The 18272-nt window shown below is 39.9% G+C and overlaps 2 protein-coding genes across 3 annotated transcripts; one reads left to right on the top strand and one right to left on the bottom strand.

Moving 5' to 3' along the window:
* Positions 1–246: 246 nt before the first annotated feature.
* Positions 247–6852, top strand: zgpat (zinc finger, CCCH-type with G patch domain). The gene is made up of 7 exons (XM_063463908.1): positions 247–414; positions 792–1444; positions 1607–1740; positions 1830–1997; positions 2427–2549; positions 3997–4408; positions 4791–6852. The coding sequence occupies exons 2-7, from the start codon at positions 837–839 to the stop codon at positions 4927–4929; spliced, it is 1584 nt and encodes a 527-aa protein (XP_063319978.1). The 5' UTR covers positions 247–414; positions 792–836; the 3' UTR covers positions 4930–6852.
* Positions 6853–12144: 5292 nt separating this feature from the next.
* chrna4b (cholinergic receptor, nicotinic, alpha 4b) lies at positions 12145–17977 on the bottom strand. Of its 2 annotated transcripts, XM_063463802.1 has the most exons (5): positions 17933–17977; positions 17735–17844; positions 15003–15751; positions 14320–14462; positions 12145–12270 (listed from the first exon to the last, which is right to left on the bottom strand). In XM_063463802.1, the coding sequence occupies exons 1-5, from the start codon at positions 17960–17962 to the stop codon at positions 12145–12147; spliced, it is 1158 nt and encodes a 385-aa protein (XP_063319872.1). In that variant the 5' UTR covers positions 17963–17977. The 2 variants fall into 2 exon arrangements, with proteins under 2 accessions (XP_063319872.1, XP_063319871.1); XM_063463801.1 differs by having other exon boundaries at positions 14320–15751.
* Positions 17978–18272: the final 295 nt, after the last annotated feature.

Here is an 18272-nt window from a genome sequence, read left to right on the forward strand (position 1 = left end):
CTGTGTCTTCAAAATAAAACAGAATTTTCTTCCTATGATAGAAACCCTATAAAATGTGTAATAAAAACAGGGGAATTTGTAGATTTTTTATGAGAAAGACGTTTGCTACAGATCGATCCCCATTTTTAAGTTTGTTCTGACAATTTTTAGCTCTCGAAACGGTTTGACGCTTAACGATGTAAGCTTTATTTTGAAAGTAGAGTATTCCCAAAGGAAGTTCATTCATTTAAGCGAGCTTGACTACCGAACGGACGTCAGACTCATACATATAGGCATATGTTTGCCGGTGCTGCACAATTCTAGTATCTGTATTTAGTTATTTGAACTAAACATATTTTGAATACAGAAGATTTTGTTGGGGCTGTCATTTTCCGTCGCTGTGGTGGACATGAGACAGCTACCCTAATTACAAAGGTAATACAAGTGTTGTAAAAGTTAGCTTAAAGACGGCTAACAGCTAAAACAGTCTGTGATGATGTTACAGACATGATTATTATTTTGCTACGTTAAATCCTTTGACAAATGTTATGGTACCTCGTAACACACCAAAACACACAGTCGATGCTCTTATTACAATGAAATCACATCTTTTAGATGTGGTTCTGTTGTCTTCCTCAGATTTACCAACATTCACAAAGCTATGCTTCCTCTTTGTCCTGTTGTCACTCAAATATCTGGAAATTGCTTCTCTTGCTATAAATAGGTGGCCTATAAAGTGTGACTTTCGTAATGATCTTTCTTTTTATATCTAGATTCCACTTTTATCTTTTGCATCTTGTGTTTTTTCGCAGGGGTGAAGCTGCCGGTTCCTACCCTGGCTCGTACCTAGGGTCAGCATGGATGAAGAATCCCTTGAGGCAGCCATCGCTGCCTATGGTGCCCAGTTGCAGCAGGTGGAGACAGCCCTGTCTGCCGGCCTGGACCCCACCCACCACTCAGACCTGCTCAAACTGAAAGAAGATCTCTGTCAGCTGATAGAGCTCACTGAGGCCAGCCTGGTGTCTGTCAGAAAAAGTCAGCTGCTTGCAAGCCTCGAGGAAAGTAGCAGACTGCAAGTGAATGCCTCAGAAGCAGCTACTGATGCAAACAGTGGTCTTGATGCTGAGTTTGCTGCTTTCTACTCTGAACTTGGGGAGTCTTCGGGTAATAGCTCAGATTCCAAAGAGAGGACTAAGGAGGGGGAAGGTGGGGAGGTGGATTATGAAGAGGAAGAAGAAGAAGAGGACAAGGAAGAAGAAGATGCACTAAGTGGTACCAAAGTAAGAGCGCCCTATCGGACAACGTGGGGAACATTGGAGTATCACAATGCCATGGTAGTGGGGGCAGAACCGCCAGATGGAGATGAGGCACAAGTGCGAGTGCTCTACATCTACCCCACCCAGAAGTCTATGAAACCCTGCCCGTTCTACTTGGAGGATAAATGTCGCTTTCAGGATAACTGCAGGTAAATTATCACTTTCAATTAGGTGACCATGAATTACTGACAGTGTGATTTAAATTACAGGCTTCTGTCAGTTCAGTCCCTTACAAGATTATTGTATCATCTACTTGGTTCTCAGATCTGTACACACAGAGAGTGATATTTGGTGTTTTTTCACTATCAAAGGTTTTCTCACGGTGAGGTGGTCTATGTGTCAGAGCTCAGAGAGTTCTTAGACTCTGATCTCAGTAATCTGGAAGAAGGTTCATCTTGCTTGGCTCGTCATGAGGACGGTATCTGGCACCCAGGCAAAATAAAAGGTATTCTGTTCACAGAATGGTCATAATGTAAGCACAAAAAAGTATGAAGAAGTATAAAGAAATAACTCAAAGCTTTCCTCTCACTTTAGAAATTGACAGCGGTTTCTACACTGTGAAGTTTGACTCGCTGCTGCTGAAAGATGCCGTGGTCGAGGCCGACGGCGTTATCCCACCTTTAAGGGAAGATGACCCGCTCTCGTCAGACTCTGACTCGGATGACATTGGCGATGGAGATGATGCTATGGGATATGCAAAAGGTGTGTTTACATTTTGTAAGAAAAAACAAATCAGCCACAACATCAGAACATATAATCTTTAAGTCTGCCTTCCTAAAAAAAAAAGGGAATGGGGTTCAGAGGCACTCACTTAAAAAAAAGGGAAAAAAAAAAGAAAACGAAGAGACTGCGTGGTGGCGTGATTTCTCTTGGCAAGTGAACGATCACCTGTTCGATTCACCTTTGGGGTTTTGTCAGTAAAACTGTGGTAACTCCTTCTGACAAACAAACAGCTGAAAGTAGCTTATGTTAAAAAAAAGTTTCATGTCAGGTCATCATAGAGAACGATGTTAGTAAAAATGTGTCTGTCATAGCTACACATTGGGCCGGTAATTAAAATGGAGAAGGGTTTTCTTGACTTGAAAAAAGAACTGACTGTGTCTGCTCTGATTTTTACTTGTTGTGCAACAGTTATAGACTCTGCTGTGGAACCCACTGAAACATCAAGCAGTGCTAATTTTGGTGGCTGGGAGGCACATACCAGAGGTATTGGATCCAAGCTCATGCTCAAAATGGGCTACGAATATGGAAAAGGTGAGTGCAAACTGTGCACAGTTCAGTTAGTGTTGAGGCTCAGAAGTCACAATGTCCACTCCTGGCAACGTTAAGTGGTTTGTGGTATATTCACACCAAACAAATGTCTATCCAGAATAAAATCAAGTCAAGTCAGATGTTTTTGTGTAGCACATTTAAAAGACATAGATCGGTCTTCAAGTTTGAGTTGAAGATTTCCAATCAGACCTACTTTGTTTTTTTGTTTGTGTGGGAGGGGTGGGTTGTTTATTAGGAAAAAGCTTAGATATTAAAAATGGCCTCTTCCATGATTTTCTTCCTACTTTTTTCATACAAAAGAGGGAGAGCAAGTACCAAAAATAGAGATAACTAATTAAATAACATTGATTAATTATTATTAAAGTAATGAAAGACAAAAACAAAAATGTTCCCAGCATCTTTTGTTTTTTCCAGTCTAATATTCAGTTGTTGAAAGGAGGAGAAATAACCTATAATATTATTTATAATCGTAGTGTGTGTGTGTGCAAATGTTCTAGGCAGGTGAGGAAAAAATGCTGTAAACAAAGAATGCTTTCAGAAATGGAAGTGTTAGTCATTTATTTTCATCAATCAACAAATGTAACGAATGAACAAAAGAGAAATCTAAATCAAATCAATATTTGGTGTGGCCACCATTTACCTTCAAAACAGGATCAATTCTTCTAGGTACACTTGCACACAGTTTTTGAAGGAACTCGGCTGGTAGGTTCTTCCAAACATCTTGGAGAACTGTCCACAAATCTTCTGTGGATGTAGGCTTCTGTATCTTCATGTAATCCCAGACACAATCGATGATGTGTCTGTGGTGTGGGGGCCATACCATCACTTCGAGTACTGCTTGTTCTTCTTTATACTTAAGAGAGTTCTTAATGACTTTGGCTGTGTGTCTGAGGTCATTGTCCTGCTGCAGAATACATTTGAGGCCAATAAACAATCATTTATATTTTTCACACCTGCCTAAAACTGTTGCACCACGCTGTACACACACACACACACACACACACACACACACACATATATATATATATATATATATATATATATACATATATATATATACATACGTGTGTGTATATATATATATATATATACATACACATATACATTTTCTGGTTTTCACTGTCACACTCTCTATCATTTTTCATGTGTATTGAGTGTGTAGGTCTGAGATTGAGAATTACAGTCAAACTACTAAACTAACATTTAATTAGATACTGGCTAACTGGTGTCTTAGTTAACATATTCAGAATTAATACAAATGCATTTTCATTGCACAGTGATAGCTGGTGTTCTAGTTTAAAAAAAAAAGGACATTGATTTTTGTGCAATATATTTTTGAAATAGTAATCCTAATAAAAATCTATGTATACATATGTAAGAAGCACATTACAGTGTGTTCTTCTTCACTCACTGTCCTTTATGTTTTCAGGCTTGGGAAAGCTGCAGGAGGGCAGAGTGGAGCCAGTAATGGCGGTGGTACTGCCCAAAGGAAAGTCTCTGGATCAGTGTGCTGAGTTCACCCAGAGACGCACCCAGAGCAAGGCTGCAAAGGACGGCACACAAACGGGCCGCCCAAAGCGGCGCAGAAAGCCTCGGGTCAATACCAGAGGGGGCCAGACCGTTTTTGACTTTCTCAACCACAAGCTTGGAGGCAAGACCGCTCATCCTCCCGAGGGGGGTGCTGTTGCGCCATCAGCGGCAACCGGGGTGGAGGCTTACCGGGGAGGAAAAAGCACCAAGAGGAGTCTGAACGTGAAGCTGTTCCAGGCTGCCGAGAGGGTGTCCCAGACCGAGAGGGAGATCCAGAAGCTGAGCGAGTCACTCAGCAGACAGGCAGGCAGGTCAGTACTGGGGTCAGTGCACAGTCTTCATTAGCTGTATTGCAACCTTAGCCAGTTGTTTCCCCACAGAGCCTCAGCAGCTGCTGTCACATTAGAAACCATTGCATATATCGCTCTGCTTACACAATACAACAGTCTATTGTGAGATATGAAGCATGTGGAACTTGAGTTGCTATAATGTTCCTGACAGTTAAAGTGGTAATTAATGTGAGTTTACAAAGAAGGACTGTGGGAGTTGTGCGAAAATGTAAATAAGGTGTGAAGTTGCGAGGTTAGACACATGGTTCTGTGGCCAACGCAGCTAAATTCAGTTTGACTCATCATCTCGTCTCAATTCCTAATCTGTCTGGGTTTTTATTTATTTATTTTTATGTGTGCAAAGGGACCCATCCATAGTGAAGCAGTTGGAGGAGAAACTGTCAGCGGCCCGCCGGCTGTTGGTCCAGCAGAAAGCCCAGGAGCTGTCCATTCAGAGAGAGCACAAGAAGGCCGACACACACAAGAAGATGACTGAGTTCTGAGCTCAGCTGTCTCTCAAAGACATGGAGGATAAAGGGAAGCACCACGAGCCTGAAATGAACTTTTGCTCCCGCCCTTATGTCAGTTTTTTTTTTTTTTTTTGCTACACTGTATTTGAAGACTCTTGGTTTTTTTCCAGTCGTTTCTCACCGGCGTCTCTTGATGCAGAGTGGATCCGCTGCTCTTCATTTATTTTTAAGCGCTGGCGCATTATCTGCTCAGCATTGATGTTTCTTTGATTTCCAGCTGCACAGGTCTCAATAATGTTCAAAAATGTTTTTCATTTTTAATGAACGTTTGTTTTCCTAGCTGTATTTTTCTTCACCCGAACTGAAAAAAGAAAAATATATAGCTTGTTTGGAGAACCTATTGTGTGCTTTCCTTTGTTTTTAACCGCACGCACCTGAGCTCCAGTGTAAACTGAATGGACTGTGTAACAGAATTTGTAATTTGCTCCCATTGTTAGGCTTCTCTGGCAGTGGTTTCGATCGCTCTGGCCGAGCACCGCTCCAGTGGTTGGTGCCGTATACTTGAACTTTCATACTTTTAAAATTACATCCTCAGGAGTTGGAAGACCTTTCCAGAGTTTTGAAGTTACGCCCACGCCTCTTACTGCTCGTACACACCATCTTTGAAGTTGCAACCGTAACCTTTCTGTTAAATAATGAATTTGGAGAGCAGGCTGCCTGCTCATAAAGTCTGACACACATTGTCTGTGGGGTTGGGTGGTGGCTGCGTGAAGTAAAAGTTTGCAGTCATGGTGCTGGGCAACCGTAGATCAGGCCTTCGTCCTTTTATAAGCGACTTCAAAACTGATGTGGCGAGGCATAATAACGCTATTACTTCAATTTACAAACACCTCCATTTAACATCTCAAATGAGTCCAGTGAGGTTTAGTGTGAGTCGGAGACCATGACAGACAACTAGAGGAACTGGTGAGCAATCATATCGTCCCTGAAGGAAGACAGATTGTACAATCATGCTAAAGCAGTAACAGCTGCAGTGAGATACAGTGTAAGCCTGTGCACGGGGGTCTACTGGAGAAGGCGGGAAAGCCACAGAGGCAGAACTCTTAAACCTTCTTCTCTCCGTACCCTGAGGGAAGCCCCCGCACGCACCTCGGTCTGTTGAGTGACAGCACTTTGACTGCTGATTACTGCAGGGGTGACGCTGAATTCGCTGATCATGGGCTAAATGCACTATGTGTGTTGATTTAATAGGATCCCTTGAGGGTCTGTGCTTCACGCTTTACCCCATTTATGAGGGTCCAGTCAGTGCCCAGCCAGAGGCGGATTCACTGCGTGTCCTACTGTGGGTGTGCTGTCTGCATCGTTGGGTGTATGAGTGCACCACACACTCTCACAGACACTCATGCCATAAGAATTTGCTGGGGCAGTTTTTAACTGCACTTCTCGGAGCCTCACAATTATGTGAGGTGAAATTACTTATATTACTGTATGTTACTTGTGTTCATATTATATAGGTAACACGTTACTCTGTTAATTTTTACTTGCTTTTAGCTTTTTCACCTGAGGCCTGCAAAGCTACAAGAGTGTTACTCTGAACATGTAGATCAGCTGAGCTTTCTAATGTTTGATTCGCTGTCATACTTTTTGTTTAATACTCCTGAGAAAAGTGTGTGTTTTTATGCCCTATTCATTAGGTTTCACAATCACTGTCACAAATATTGTAAATATTCTCTTATGTACAGTTATATACAGGGTAGGAAATAAAGACATATGGTCATTCTAGCACAGACAGGTTTATTGGCACACATCTTACAGATTAAAAAAAAAGAAGAGCCCAACGTTATAAAAGTATAAGGTTATTATCAGATATCTAGTTCAGTCTCTTACAGTGAACCTCACACATGAATACAAATGTCTCACTTTCTTTCATTTGTGATGAATATTGCTGAAAACTGTGAACTGATTTTTAGCAAACGATTTCGTTTCTGAACTCACAGAATAGATTATTAAAGTCATGCTAACTGTCTCAGTGTTCCAGTTTTTACACTTAGTGGTGTTCCTGAGCTAATAGGTTTTGAAAAGGTGCAAGTAAAACCCTGCCAAGGGCTACAGACCCCTGCACCTACTCTGGCTGATCTTAAAGCCTCAGAGCTGGGCTCCAACCTGTGGTCTCACCTCCAGCTGACCCTCCAGCTTGAAGCTGATTTGTTTCATTAACACGGAGGAAATGAAATAGGACTTCCAGTATTAAGTAAATAGTCAAAACTGCTTTGATCTAAAAGCCACTGTCTGACCCCAGTGTTTATGGCAATCCGTCTGACTTTATCTTTGTAAGTTTAACATCTAAACATGACCATGAAACCTGCATTGTATTCATTCAGGTTACTTTAAAGGTAGAGCTCTTCCTGCTCGGGTTTACAGTCATTATAGAAATGCTTTAATGGCTGAGTTTGCCAGTGATGTTCTGACTGCTTCCCTAACAGGCGCAGGCTGTTCTTTGGCCAGTTGGCATTGAATCTTGGATGCAGATGCTGTTCCCTTGTGAAGATTTTGGCTCAATATACTACTTTTTGAATCGTGAGTTTTACTTGAGATGAAAGTGACTTTGTGAAAATCTCTCTAGGATGCTTTTAATGCTCCCAGAGAAGCACGAGTGACTCCCACAGCACTTAATGCATACTGTTTAAATACAAAATATTCTCATCTGACACACATACACTGTAATCATGAAAACATGACTCTTCACATATGCGGCACTCTGTTCTATACATTGAAGGCCTTGCTATCTACCTTGTATGCACGCTTATTACCAATTAACAGTTAACAAGTTTTCTTTCTCTTTTTTTTTTTACAATTTTGCATGATGCATGAAGTTGACATGTTTTTCCATCAGTTTACACTTAATAACACATCAATGACTCACTCGAAGGTATTTTGAATATTGTCTCAGAACTGAGTCTTCTTGCTAAATCAATTTTAGCTTTGGATGGGATGTGAGGACTTTGTCCCATTCTCCTGAAACATCCATTTAAACTCTGTCAGTCTGGATGGGAACCATCCTTGAGCTGCCATCTGCAGGTGGCATATTGACGTTAAGTCTGGTCTTTGGTTGGGCCACTCAAGTGGCAGCATTGTGCTGAAACCACACTTGGACTTCGTTTCAGTGTCATGCTGAAAGGTGAACCTTCATCCCAGTTTCAGGTTGCTGAGACTCTGGAGACTCTGTTCTTCTAGGACTGTTCTGGATTTTAATGCATTCACACCACCTTCAGTCCTGACCCGTCTCTTTGTCCCTGTCACTGAGAAGCACCTTTGTGTTCACTACAGGGATAGTATTTCACTGTGGGGCTGAATGAGGTGATTGAAGGAGCTTGCTGTTTAACAGACATAAAACTTCTGGAGTTCTGCTGAGAGAGTTCAATTTTGGTTTCAGATCAGAAAATATATTTCCTGGTAAAAGCAAAGCTGGCTGACACAAACTTTTAGTTATTCATTTTTACATATATTTTGCTAGAAAAAATGGGACACAGCAAAATACTAAAATATGCAAACAGTAATGGAAATACAATTTACAAGGCAAAAGCAGAGTTTGTACAATTTTAATAAGCTTGAAGGACAATATTTGGTATGATCACCTTTACTGTCCAACACAGTCTGAATTCTTAGGTAAACTTTTTGTAATGTCTTTTAGCGGTCTTCTGGAAAAGAGCCTTGAATGCCCTCCAGGCATCTTGAAGGACATTCAAGGCTTTTCTTTGGATGTCTCTGTGAAGATGATCCCACACTGCTTTAGTAATGTCAAGGTATGATCTCTGGGGAGGCCAGATCTATTGCTGATATTATTACACTGTGTGTTTTTCAGTCCAGGTATGCTTTTAATACACTACTAGTGTGTTTGGGATGATTGTAATTCTGAAAAATGAAACCAATCAGATGATTTCCAGATGGTTTTGCATGGTTTATCTGACAGTAGTTTTCTTCATTCTAAATTCCAATTCAGTTTTGACAAAATCCAACACCACTGGCTGAAATGCAGCCCCTGACCATGACAGAGCGTCCACCATACAATGCAAATGACTGTAGATACTCACTGTTGTGCGTCTCTCCTAACATCCTGCATATTGACAGCAATTTGAAGCAGAAAAATTCTATTTTGGATTTACCCCACTAGATTCCCTTGCGCTGTCATTGATTTCCAGTTCAGTTCTTGTGTAATGTGGCATAGCTCAGCCTTTTCTCCCTGTTTCCCTTGCTTAAGAATGGCTTCTTGACAGCCACTCTTCCACTGAGACCATTTCTGCTGAGGCTTCAGCGTACAGTCAACCGTCCAGATGCATCTCTCGGTTCCTGTGTCTAGTCTTTGCTGGATTTTACCTAGGACTTTCATCGATAGCTTTTAGGCCTCACAGTTCTTCTCTTTTCCTTTGCTTGTCCAGTTTTCACAGGCTTTTTAAGGACAGTCCCCACACCATGCCATACCCATTATATACATATAAATTAGTATTAATAAGGAAGCAGCTATCACTAAGTTCATCTTCTTTGCAGGAAATAACCAACATTTTGAAATCAAAATATCTACATTAATTATCCAAGCTGTGGCATATGTATCTCAGAAGACAATCACTTAATTGAAATTAGCATTGAAGGTCAATTTTTCATAAAGGTAAATTCAATAACATGACATTTAGCTGTAATTAATAACACTGTGTACTTGCATGGCATTTGGCATTGCTTCCTTGAGGAAGCCAACACAAAGGACCTTTATGGAGTTTTGCCATTTGCTTTTCTACAAGTATTTAATGCTAAAATTATGCATGAGATCTGTGCTGAAAAGGCATGGCTTATCATTTAATGAAAATTAGTTTGTGGTTTCATAAAGACCACGCTCATTTCATTTTAGAATTATAATAACAATATGCTGTGGTATTGTGTAGCCTTGGAAAACTGGTGGGATAAATGGAAATTAATATCCGTTCATATATAAATCTTTGAATGCAGACAAAAGATTTAAACTCATGTTTGTCATATGCTACATTTTTGAAGTTGCAACAAAGCCAGAGTACTCATTTGTATTTCACGCTATCGCCACCTTTTTTTCTCCAGAGTTTGTGCTGAAGCGTATGAATAAACAGGGAGCACGGCAGCTATTTCACCTTGTTCAAAGTGCAGTGTTTCCATATTGTGCTAAATTGCTGTTTTCTCTTGTCTGTGAATTTACATAATGATCAGTGGTTAGTCGTCTGCTGAGCAAGTGGAAATGCAATAGTTTGTTTGTTGAGGTCAAAATTGAGGTCATTACTTTGGGTATTCAGGTGTAACATTACATGCTTTTAAATCTAATCAGATGTGGAGTTTTATTCACGTGGAGCTGCAGGGTGCGGATGTAGAAGAGCAGGATTAAAGTGGAGTAATTGAATACTTTTTCTTTTCACACACAATTCAGTGATACACGTTTGTTCTATTCCTCATGTTTCATCAGTTTTGTTTTGTTTTGTTTTGTTTTGGTTTAATTTCCACTTCTTTCAGTTATTTAAGCCAACAGTTCAAATTTCTAAAATAGAAATATTAAAAAAGCCTTTTCATAGATTCACATACCTAATCTAGATTCTTTCCATTTAGCTTTATTTTATTTCACATGAAATTAATATAAGTAGACATGTGCCTATAACTGTTTATGTGACATAAAGAAATCAAACAAGGCTTTCAAAAACATCTCACACACGCACAAAACATTTTAAACGAGGATTTCACAACAAAGGTGAGGGTGAATTTGGCACAAAGGCAAAGAAATCAAAAAATAAACGCAACAAAGAGTGTGAGGGTGTTAAAGAACTACATGGACTTGAACTGAAACTGAAGTGAACCTTCTAAACTAGAAATGTGTGGGCAAAATGTACAGGGATGTGCTTTTGAACTAAAATAAACAATAAAATAATTATTTAATGCAAAAAAATCTGTCCGGTCAGCTGTACAGTTCTGTTAAGGCCCATAATTATTTAATGATTGCTTTACTTCTTGCAAATTTTATAAGTGCTCCTAAATATAGTATCTGCTTTAGCTATTCTTTGAGGACAGAGGGACACGTGAGATTAATTTCTGTAACGTATTAAAAAAAAAAAACAAACATCCAAAAAGCAGGTCCTCCTGTGGAAGCAGCGAATGAATAAAACTAAATGCAGTTAAGTGTGAAACCCTCCTCTGCCAATTTATTTTAAAACACTGCAGTACAATTAACCTTTGCTCTGTGCATGAAATAGTTTTTCACAGAATAGTGGTGTACTCATTAATAAATTTTAATTATCTTTTTTTTATAGCTGTTGTAGATACTGAAAAGATCCATTATGGGAAGCGACAAAAGTCAGGTCATAATGAAAGCGGAGAGGACGCTGGAATTAAATGTTGGAACGAATGAGTTACAAATTCATCTCAAAATCTTCAACACTAAGGTAGAATAATAATATTACCAGCATCGCCACATTTATTGTCATCATCCATATCAGTTTCTGCTCTACTTTATAAACCAAAAGAAGCAAAACAGATGGAAAGAATGACAACGATCTGCAGTAAAAGCAAAGAGAATGGCTGAATAGATGTGCTAGAGTTAGAAAGTTGCAAAGCTGCATGTTTGCTTACCTGTGGAGTGACTCTTGCACAAAGCAGCACACCTGAATGCACCCACCAAGAATTCTGGCAATTAGGTTTTAAAGAAACAATCGTTTTATGAATATATGTATTTTTTTGTATTTGGCGAAAGCACTGCACATTGATCTGCTCCACAGTCCACATACTGCAACACTGACATTACTGAAGGAATGTTAAAAGTTAGCTATAAATTCAGCTTTACACAGTCTTATGAACAGCTCCCGGTGCCTACAGTCTTCGTCTGTCTGTGGCATCATCCATAGTTCTTCATGGGTTAGAGTCAATTTTTCACTGTTTTTACAAGAGTATTTGATTGAGCCATACAGCTCAATGTCAGAACGGAGTGACATGGAAGGATATTTTTGCTGTTGGCCTTTTGCCCTCATAAAGAATTTATATGCCCACTGAAATCGATGATAGATATTTCATCTTGTCTTTTAGCGAGTAACCTTCCGATGACCCGGCCTAAGAGAGAGAAATGTGACAAGTAGTCCCTTTGAAAAACAGAAAATAAAAAGATATGTGGTAAACCTTTTTTTTTGTTAAGAGAATGGGGGAACACGTCCTTCTGTCTGTCCGTGTTCTCTTTCCCTTGATGCAGAGATTCTAGATCATTCCAGCCAGCCAAGGAGGAAGAAAGAGTCCCACAGATCCCAGTATACACACCAGCACAAACATCCAGAGGAATATCCTGTCAATGACCATGGCCACATACTTCCAGTCCTCCTTGACCTAGCAGAGAGGGGAAACAGCACAGGGGGACATTTCAAATTTCACTCCACACCACCTTCCTTTTCTACCAGCTGTCAGTTTTCACCCTTGATTGATTTCTCACGAATGGCTGATTTTTTCATTATGAGTCTGCTATCTCCTAAATGTCAGTCAATCCTTGCTTGTGTCTCTTATGAAAAATTCAAGGTCAAATTGCGGAGGTCCCATTGTTTTAAAGACAGGCCTATTCTGGTTAGAGCTCGAAAGTGTATTGTGGCGTCGACGGTGACTGATGTCAGTGAATACAATAGGTTTTTATTACATTCGCTCACATATATCCTCCAGAAACTTCTTTTTCCCCTCTCAGAAACTTTATAATTAGCATTTTATCACTATATGCTATAGTTTTTAATTATTTGACATTTAATACTTGTTCCAAGCACAGTTTCAGGGTTATGTTTGAAAGCAATAAAGAAAAGTCACGTTTCTTTCAGCACTGCCAAAAGACTTGCAATATGATTTGATCTCGCGAACAGTCTTAAAAATTGTCACTTGTCTAATGGTCAATTTTAATTAGGTTGCATAAGCATTTGTATGTGCGACTCTTCACACTGAGTTGCCCATAAGAGCTTCTAAATAAGACAGTGTTCTTTTATCATCAGAAAATCCCGATTACTATTATTACTGACTCAGTCATGTCACTTTTATCTTGCTTTTTAATAATGAATAATGGTAGATTGATTTATCATTTATGGGTCTGATACTTGATTGTCATTGTGTGTTTATGTGCTCTTCCTTTCTTGCATCCCTTCTGAGTTTTTGGGTATGCGCATCCTCAACATATGCAAAAGCCATGGGAGCAGTATATAAGCATGTATTTAAATGCCAACAACAAATGTTTTGAAAAGAAACAAATATGATATTGAAAGTCTTATTATACTTTGTATGATTTACAGTGAGCAGAATCAGTAGTTTAAAAATATATTCGTGTTGGCAGGAGTGATTTGGCCCTGTTCTTTTTCTAGTCAATAACATTTTTAAAGCCTCCTCCTAGTACACAGCATAGACAGGAAAAAGTACAGTACGTGAACAATGCTGCTTGCAATGGAGCTCTGCATACATAGATGATAAAAAGCAAATAACAGGAACACAAAGGACAGCCCACACTGCTTAAAACACACTATTTTTCCAGTTATTCTGCAACGCAGCACACATTTATCTGAGAACTGTAACAAGATTTATTTGTTGTCACTCAGTGGCTGAGTTCAGCTTAGCTGGATCTCTGACATGCAAAATAACAGGGTTACTTGTTTGTTCAGGATTACTTTCAAACTCTTTTGCACATGAAAAGAAAGAAGGGAAGGAGCACTGCTTGGTGGGAGTGAGCTCAGGGAACATACATGTAGGCTTTTTGCACGGAAGTACATTTCACCCCTGTGAGATCCAGTCAGAATCTGCTGTTTTTATTTAATGTTCCTCTGACACCTTAAATGACTGGCAGGCAAAAGATGCGAGGTAGTTTTGTTTTTTTACAAACAAACTGAGATTTTAGAAATGTCCCCTGCTGAGGTACCATGTTTCTCCTGCTGGGATCTGATTAATTTTGAATTTGAATAAATCTTGACAGATCAGATATTGCATTTTATCCTCCCATTTACTTCAGTCTCTAAATGGTAGCTCAAAATTACACAGTGTGGTTTTTGTCCTGTCTGTCTCCCCTCATTCCCAACTAGGCGTGGCAGATAGCTCCCTGATTCCGGTTCTGCCGGAGGCTTCTTCCTGTTAAAAGGGAGTTTATCCTTCCCACTGTTGCCAAGCGCTTGTTCGTAGGGGGTCATTTGGTTGTTTTGGGTTTTCTTTTTTAAATTATTGTACGGTCGTTACATTAAAATATAAAGCACCTTGAGGTGACTGCTGTTGGGATTTGGCAATAGATAAATAAAATGAAATTGAAAATCAAAAATTGCGCTAAAAGCCCTTATTTCATTTCTGAAAGGATTTCACTTGTGTTTAAAACAGAACAGATTTAGAAACATTATTACCAAGACTTGATCGTTTCTGTCTACTCACTGAAAAGTCTGCATCCTCTGCCCTGAGATGATCAGCAATGTACTGCACTCCCTCTATGGCCCGTTTCATAGCTGGAGAAATTGTTGGAATCACAGCATCCTGTTGGGTACTTGCATCTTTTGTGGACTCTGCTGTTAGGGTTTCTGCTAGCTGATCTGTAGGAGGAGTTTTTTTCAACTGCCCCATTATTCCAGAGACCCCATCATCATGCAGGCAGCAGTACTGGACGCTGCTGGAGCGACACAGATGTCTGGCTTTCTGAGGAAGCGACTTCTGTTGGTCGCATATTTGCTCTACGCTGTGGGAGCGACCATTTGGGGCCAATCTACTTGGTTCTTCCCTCGACAGGTTGCGAAGTGGACCCAGTGGCAAAGTTGGGGGCAATGACAATTGGGAAGAAGACGAGGCCGCTGAGTTGTGTCTGCGTAGGGGTTGCTTCTCTGAGAGAACTGAATACTGACCAGAGGTGGATCGGCTGAAAATGTCGGCCTTCAGTGGGTGATCTTCTTCATTGTGCTTCCCAAGAGGGGAAGAGGGTGGAGATGGTGAGCAGACAAGGATACTTGGGCTGTCAGACTGTGTCTTTGGGAGTATATTTTCAGCCTGGGCCATTTGTATCAACCCAGTCTCTAGGCCTGTCCAGAAGGCCTGAGAGTTGCCTGTGGCAGATATCGTTGTTGGACGGTGCATCATCTCAATAAGCTTCTTGCAGTGCTGCTTTGCGGTGCCTGGTGGACGCTTCATGAAGAGGACCTGAGGTACCAAGTCCAGGAATACTCTGCGGACCCAGTGAGGCATGCCATGTGTTTGTGGGGATCGGTGGTGTACATTCAACACAAAGACGGTAATTATGATGGAGAGCGTGACAAAGACCATAGTGAACAGCAGGTATTCACCGATCAGTGGTATGACCAGAGATGTAGATGGTATTATCTCTGTTATCAGCAAGAGGAACACTGTTAAGGACAGTAGCACTGAAATGCACAAGGTAATCTTCTCGCCACACTGGGAAGGCAAATAGAACACCAGCACAGTCAAGCATGAGATCAGCAGACAGGGGATAATAAGGTTTATAGTGTAGAACAATGGAAGCCTCCGGATGATGAAGTAGTAAGTGATGTCTGCATAGATCTCTGTGCAGCACTCATACTTTTTTGTATTGTACTTGCCCACTGCATTGACAATCACCCACTCCCCGCTTTCCCAGTAGTCCATCTGGTCCACATCGCTGGCCATGCTGATCAGATCGATCTTGGCACGGTCATAGGTCCAAGAGCCGAACTTCATCTTGCAGCTTTGCTGGTCAAAAGGGAAAAACGTGACATCTATGCTGCATGAAGACTTATAAATGGCTGGTGGCATCCACTTTATCTGGCCATCGTAGAACAGATGCGCCTTTGTGAAGTGAGTAACTGCAAAGTCACCGTCGGCACTGCAGATGAAGACCAGGGGAGAACGGTGGAAACACATATATCAGACTTACATCACATTTTAACCCCTCTTTAATAAATGAATTTTATAAGTTTAATTCTGGGTGATTTCTTCAAGCACTACTTTAAAATGTTCAAGGTCAGTCACAGCTCACAGGTAGAGTAGATGTCCAGTTGCCATGGAGATAACTAAGTCTTTCTAATTGGAAAACGCAAGTAACAAAAAGTGGAATTTGACCTAAGATTTTTTTGCTTAATAGATACAGGAGAAAGTTAAAGAAGTGGTGTTATCAGTTTTTAAAGTTGCTAACCCTGTGAAATTCAGGGGTTAAGACTAATTTAAAAGATTAAGTATTCTGAGTCATCTCAACTATTCTGACTCATCAAATAAAGAATGAAAATGTCTTCATCTATGTCAATGACACTTATGTTTATATGTATACACCTCTAAATGGGCAAGATGTCATGTCTTTAACATTCTGTTGGTGTCCAGTTTGTTCATTATTCAGTTCATTCACAGTCTGTTGTTGCCTTTTTTGTCATCTCTTTATGCCCTACTTATGTTTGAGTCTGTGTCCATTTAGTTACTTCCTGTTTTATTTTGGTGTTCCTTGTCATTTTCTTTTTTTTTCTTTTTTTTTTTTGAAGTTCCTGTGTCTCATTATCCCCGATTTGTTCCAACTGTGTTCCCCACCTTTCCCCCCTAGCCTCATTAGCTTTTGTATTTATTGTCTCAGACTTCCCTTGCCCTTTGTTGAGTGGCTCAACATTTTTGTGTGTTCCCCAGTGTTTCTCTGAGTATTTATTAGTGTTTCCTATCCTGGTGTAATTATTCCTCATGATTCCATTTTTTTTTCTTTCTGATTTTGGACTGTTTCCCTTTCATCAATCCTCGATTTAATGCTTGCTTTATGCTAGGTGTCTTCTCCTGCACACTGCATTTGGGTCCGCAAGCAACTATCACTTTCCACACAGCTTATGATTCTCTCTTTAGAGACGTTTATGGAACAATTTATTCCTAACATGATATAATTTTCGAGATGAGAATATGGTGTCCATGTGCCAGAGGAAAACAGAACTTGAAGATACAGTTTTGTGTCAGATCTGAAATCTCCTTTGTGTACACAACAGTCCTGCTTTTACACACCTGATACCAGTTATTACATCCACCCTCATCGTGTGAACCAGCAATCTCAGTTCTACATGTCAAGGTGCAGAGCTCATTCCAAACCATTCAGCTCAAGTCTACAGAGGAAATAGCTTGAACCTATGTAATCAGAAAACCCTTTTGATGTTTATTTTCTCTGAATGGACATGCAGGCTATTCACAATGTAACATTTTGCTGTTTAAATCAATGCTGTTTACAAAAGTCTTTGAGATATTGTGTCACAAATGCACTTCACAAGTGAGATCGCCATGTTTTGCCTTACTAATTAAAAGACATAAGTGACAAAGGTTCAGTCATTTCACCATGAAAACAACAATCACTGTTCAATAACTTAAAAGTTGGATATTTAGCAAATTCTTTCATGAAATTTTCTTTCCTATTAGCCAAATTTTGGAAAAAATATTAATCCAGGTTTACTTGAGGTGCTCACACTAGATGCATTTTATCTGTAGCCCTTTGAAATACATCCAGTTGCATTTCACCTTCTTATTCCCAGCCTAATATATTACTTTCTGTCATACTGAGCTTTGTTTGTAACCACATCCATTAGGAGTGACCTTGTTCACATATATTTCAACTAAATTACTTTATGACATTGGCACAGGACAAGCTGTTTGGCACAACAGCAGATTCTTCGTGTTTTCCCTCAAGTCGTGCCATCTGTTGGAATTAAACCATCAGAATCTGAGCATTACTTGCCATATGATCATTTTTACATTGAAATGTTGACATTTAAAACGCACAGGAAGCACACTGTGGGCCTGAAAAGAATCTAAATTTCATATAGCACAAAAAGGTGTTGATACAGATCCTCACTTGTTGTAGAGGACAATGTCGGGTCTCCAGATAATCTCTGAGGGGATACGTATGGAGGTGACATTTTCGTAATCCTCTGGGTTCCAGCGGAGTTTGTAATCGTTCCATTCCTGTTTCAAAACATTAATCATATTTATGCACCGCAGCGTTATATTGGACTGTATTTCATATGCCTTTTCTCTATCATCTTTTACTTACTTGCTTAACCCAGACATTTGTAGTCATCATCTGGTTCTTCTCATCCTTTTATGGAAAACAGAAAAGAAGATTACTCTGATTACAATGAATTCAGTGTTGATCTGCACTTTATTACCACAGAGATAGAATTCAGTTCTTTTTTTCTCTCTTTTTTTTTTACGCCACACACACCTGTTTTCATATCTTAGTCAGGCCATCTCATTGATATAATGCTTTCCGTAGCTGCTTACCCTAACCCCAACCATCAAAAGTGAATGCCTAATCCTAACCCTCAGCCTAAACCTAGCCATAACCTAATTGTAACCCTGACAGTAAAACCACATTTTCAGCCTCAAAAATG

The sequence above is a fragment of the Pelmatolapia mariae genome, linkage group LG20, assembly GCF_036321145.2.
Source record: "Pelmatolapia mariae isolate MD_Pm_ZW linkage group LG20, Pm_UMD_F_2, whole genome shotgun sequence".
Classification (NCBI taxonomy): domain Eukaryota; kingdom Metazoa; phylum Chordata; class Actinopteri; order Cichliformes; family Cichlidae; genus Pelmatolapia; species Pelmatolapia mariae.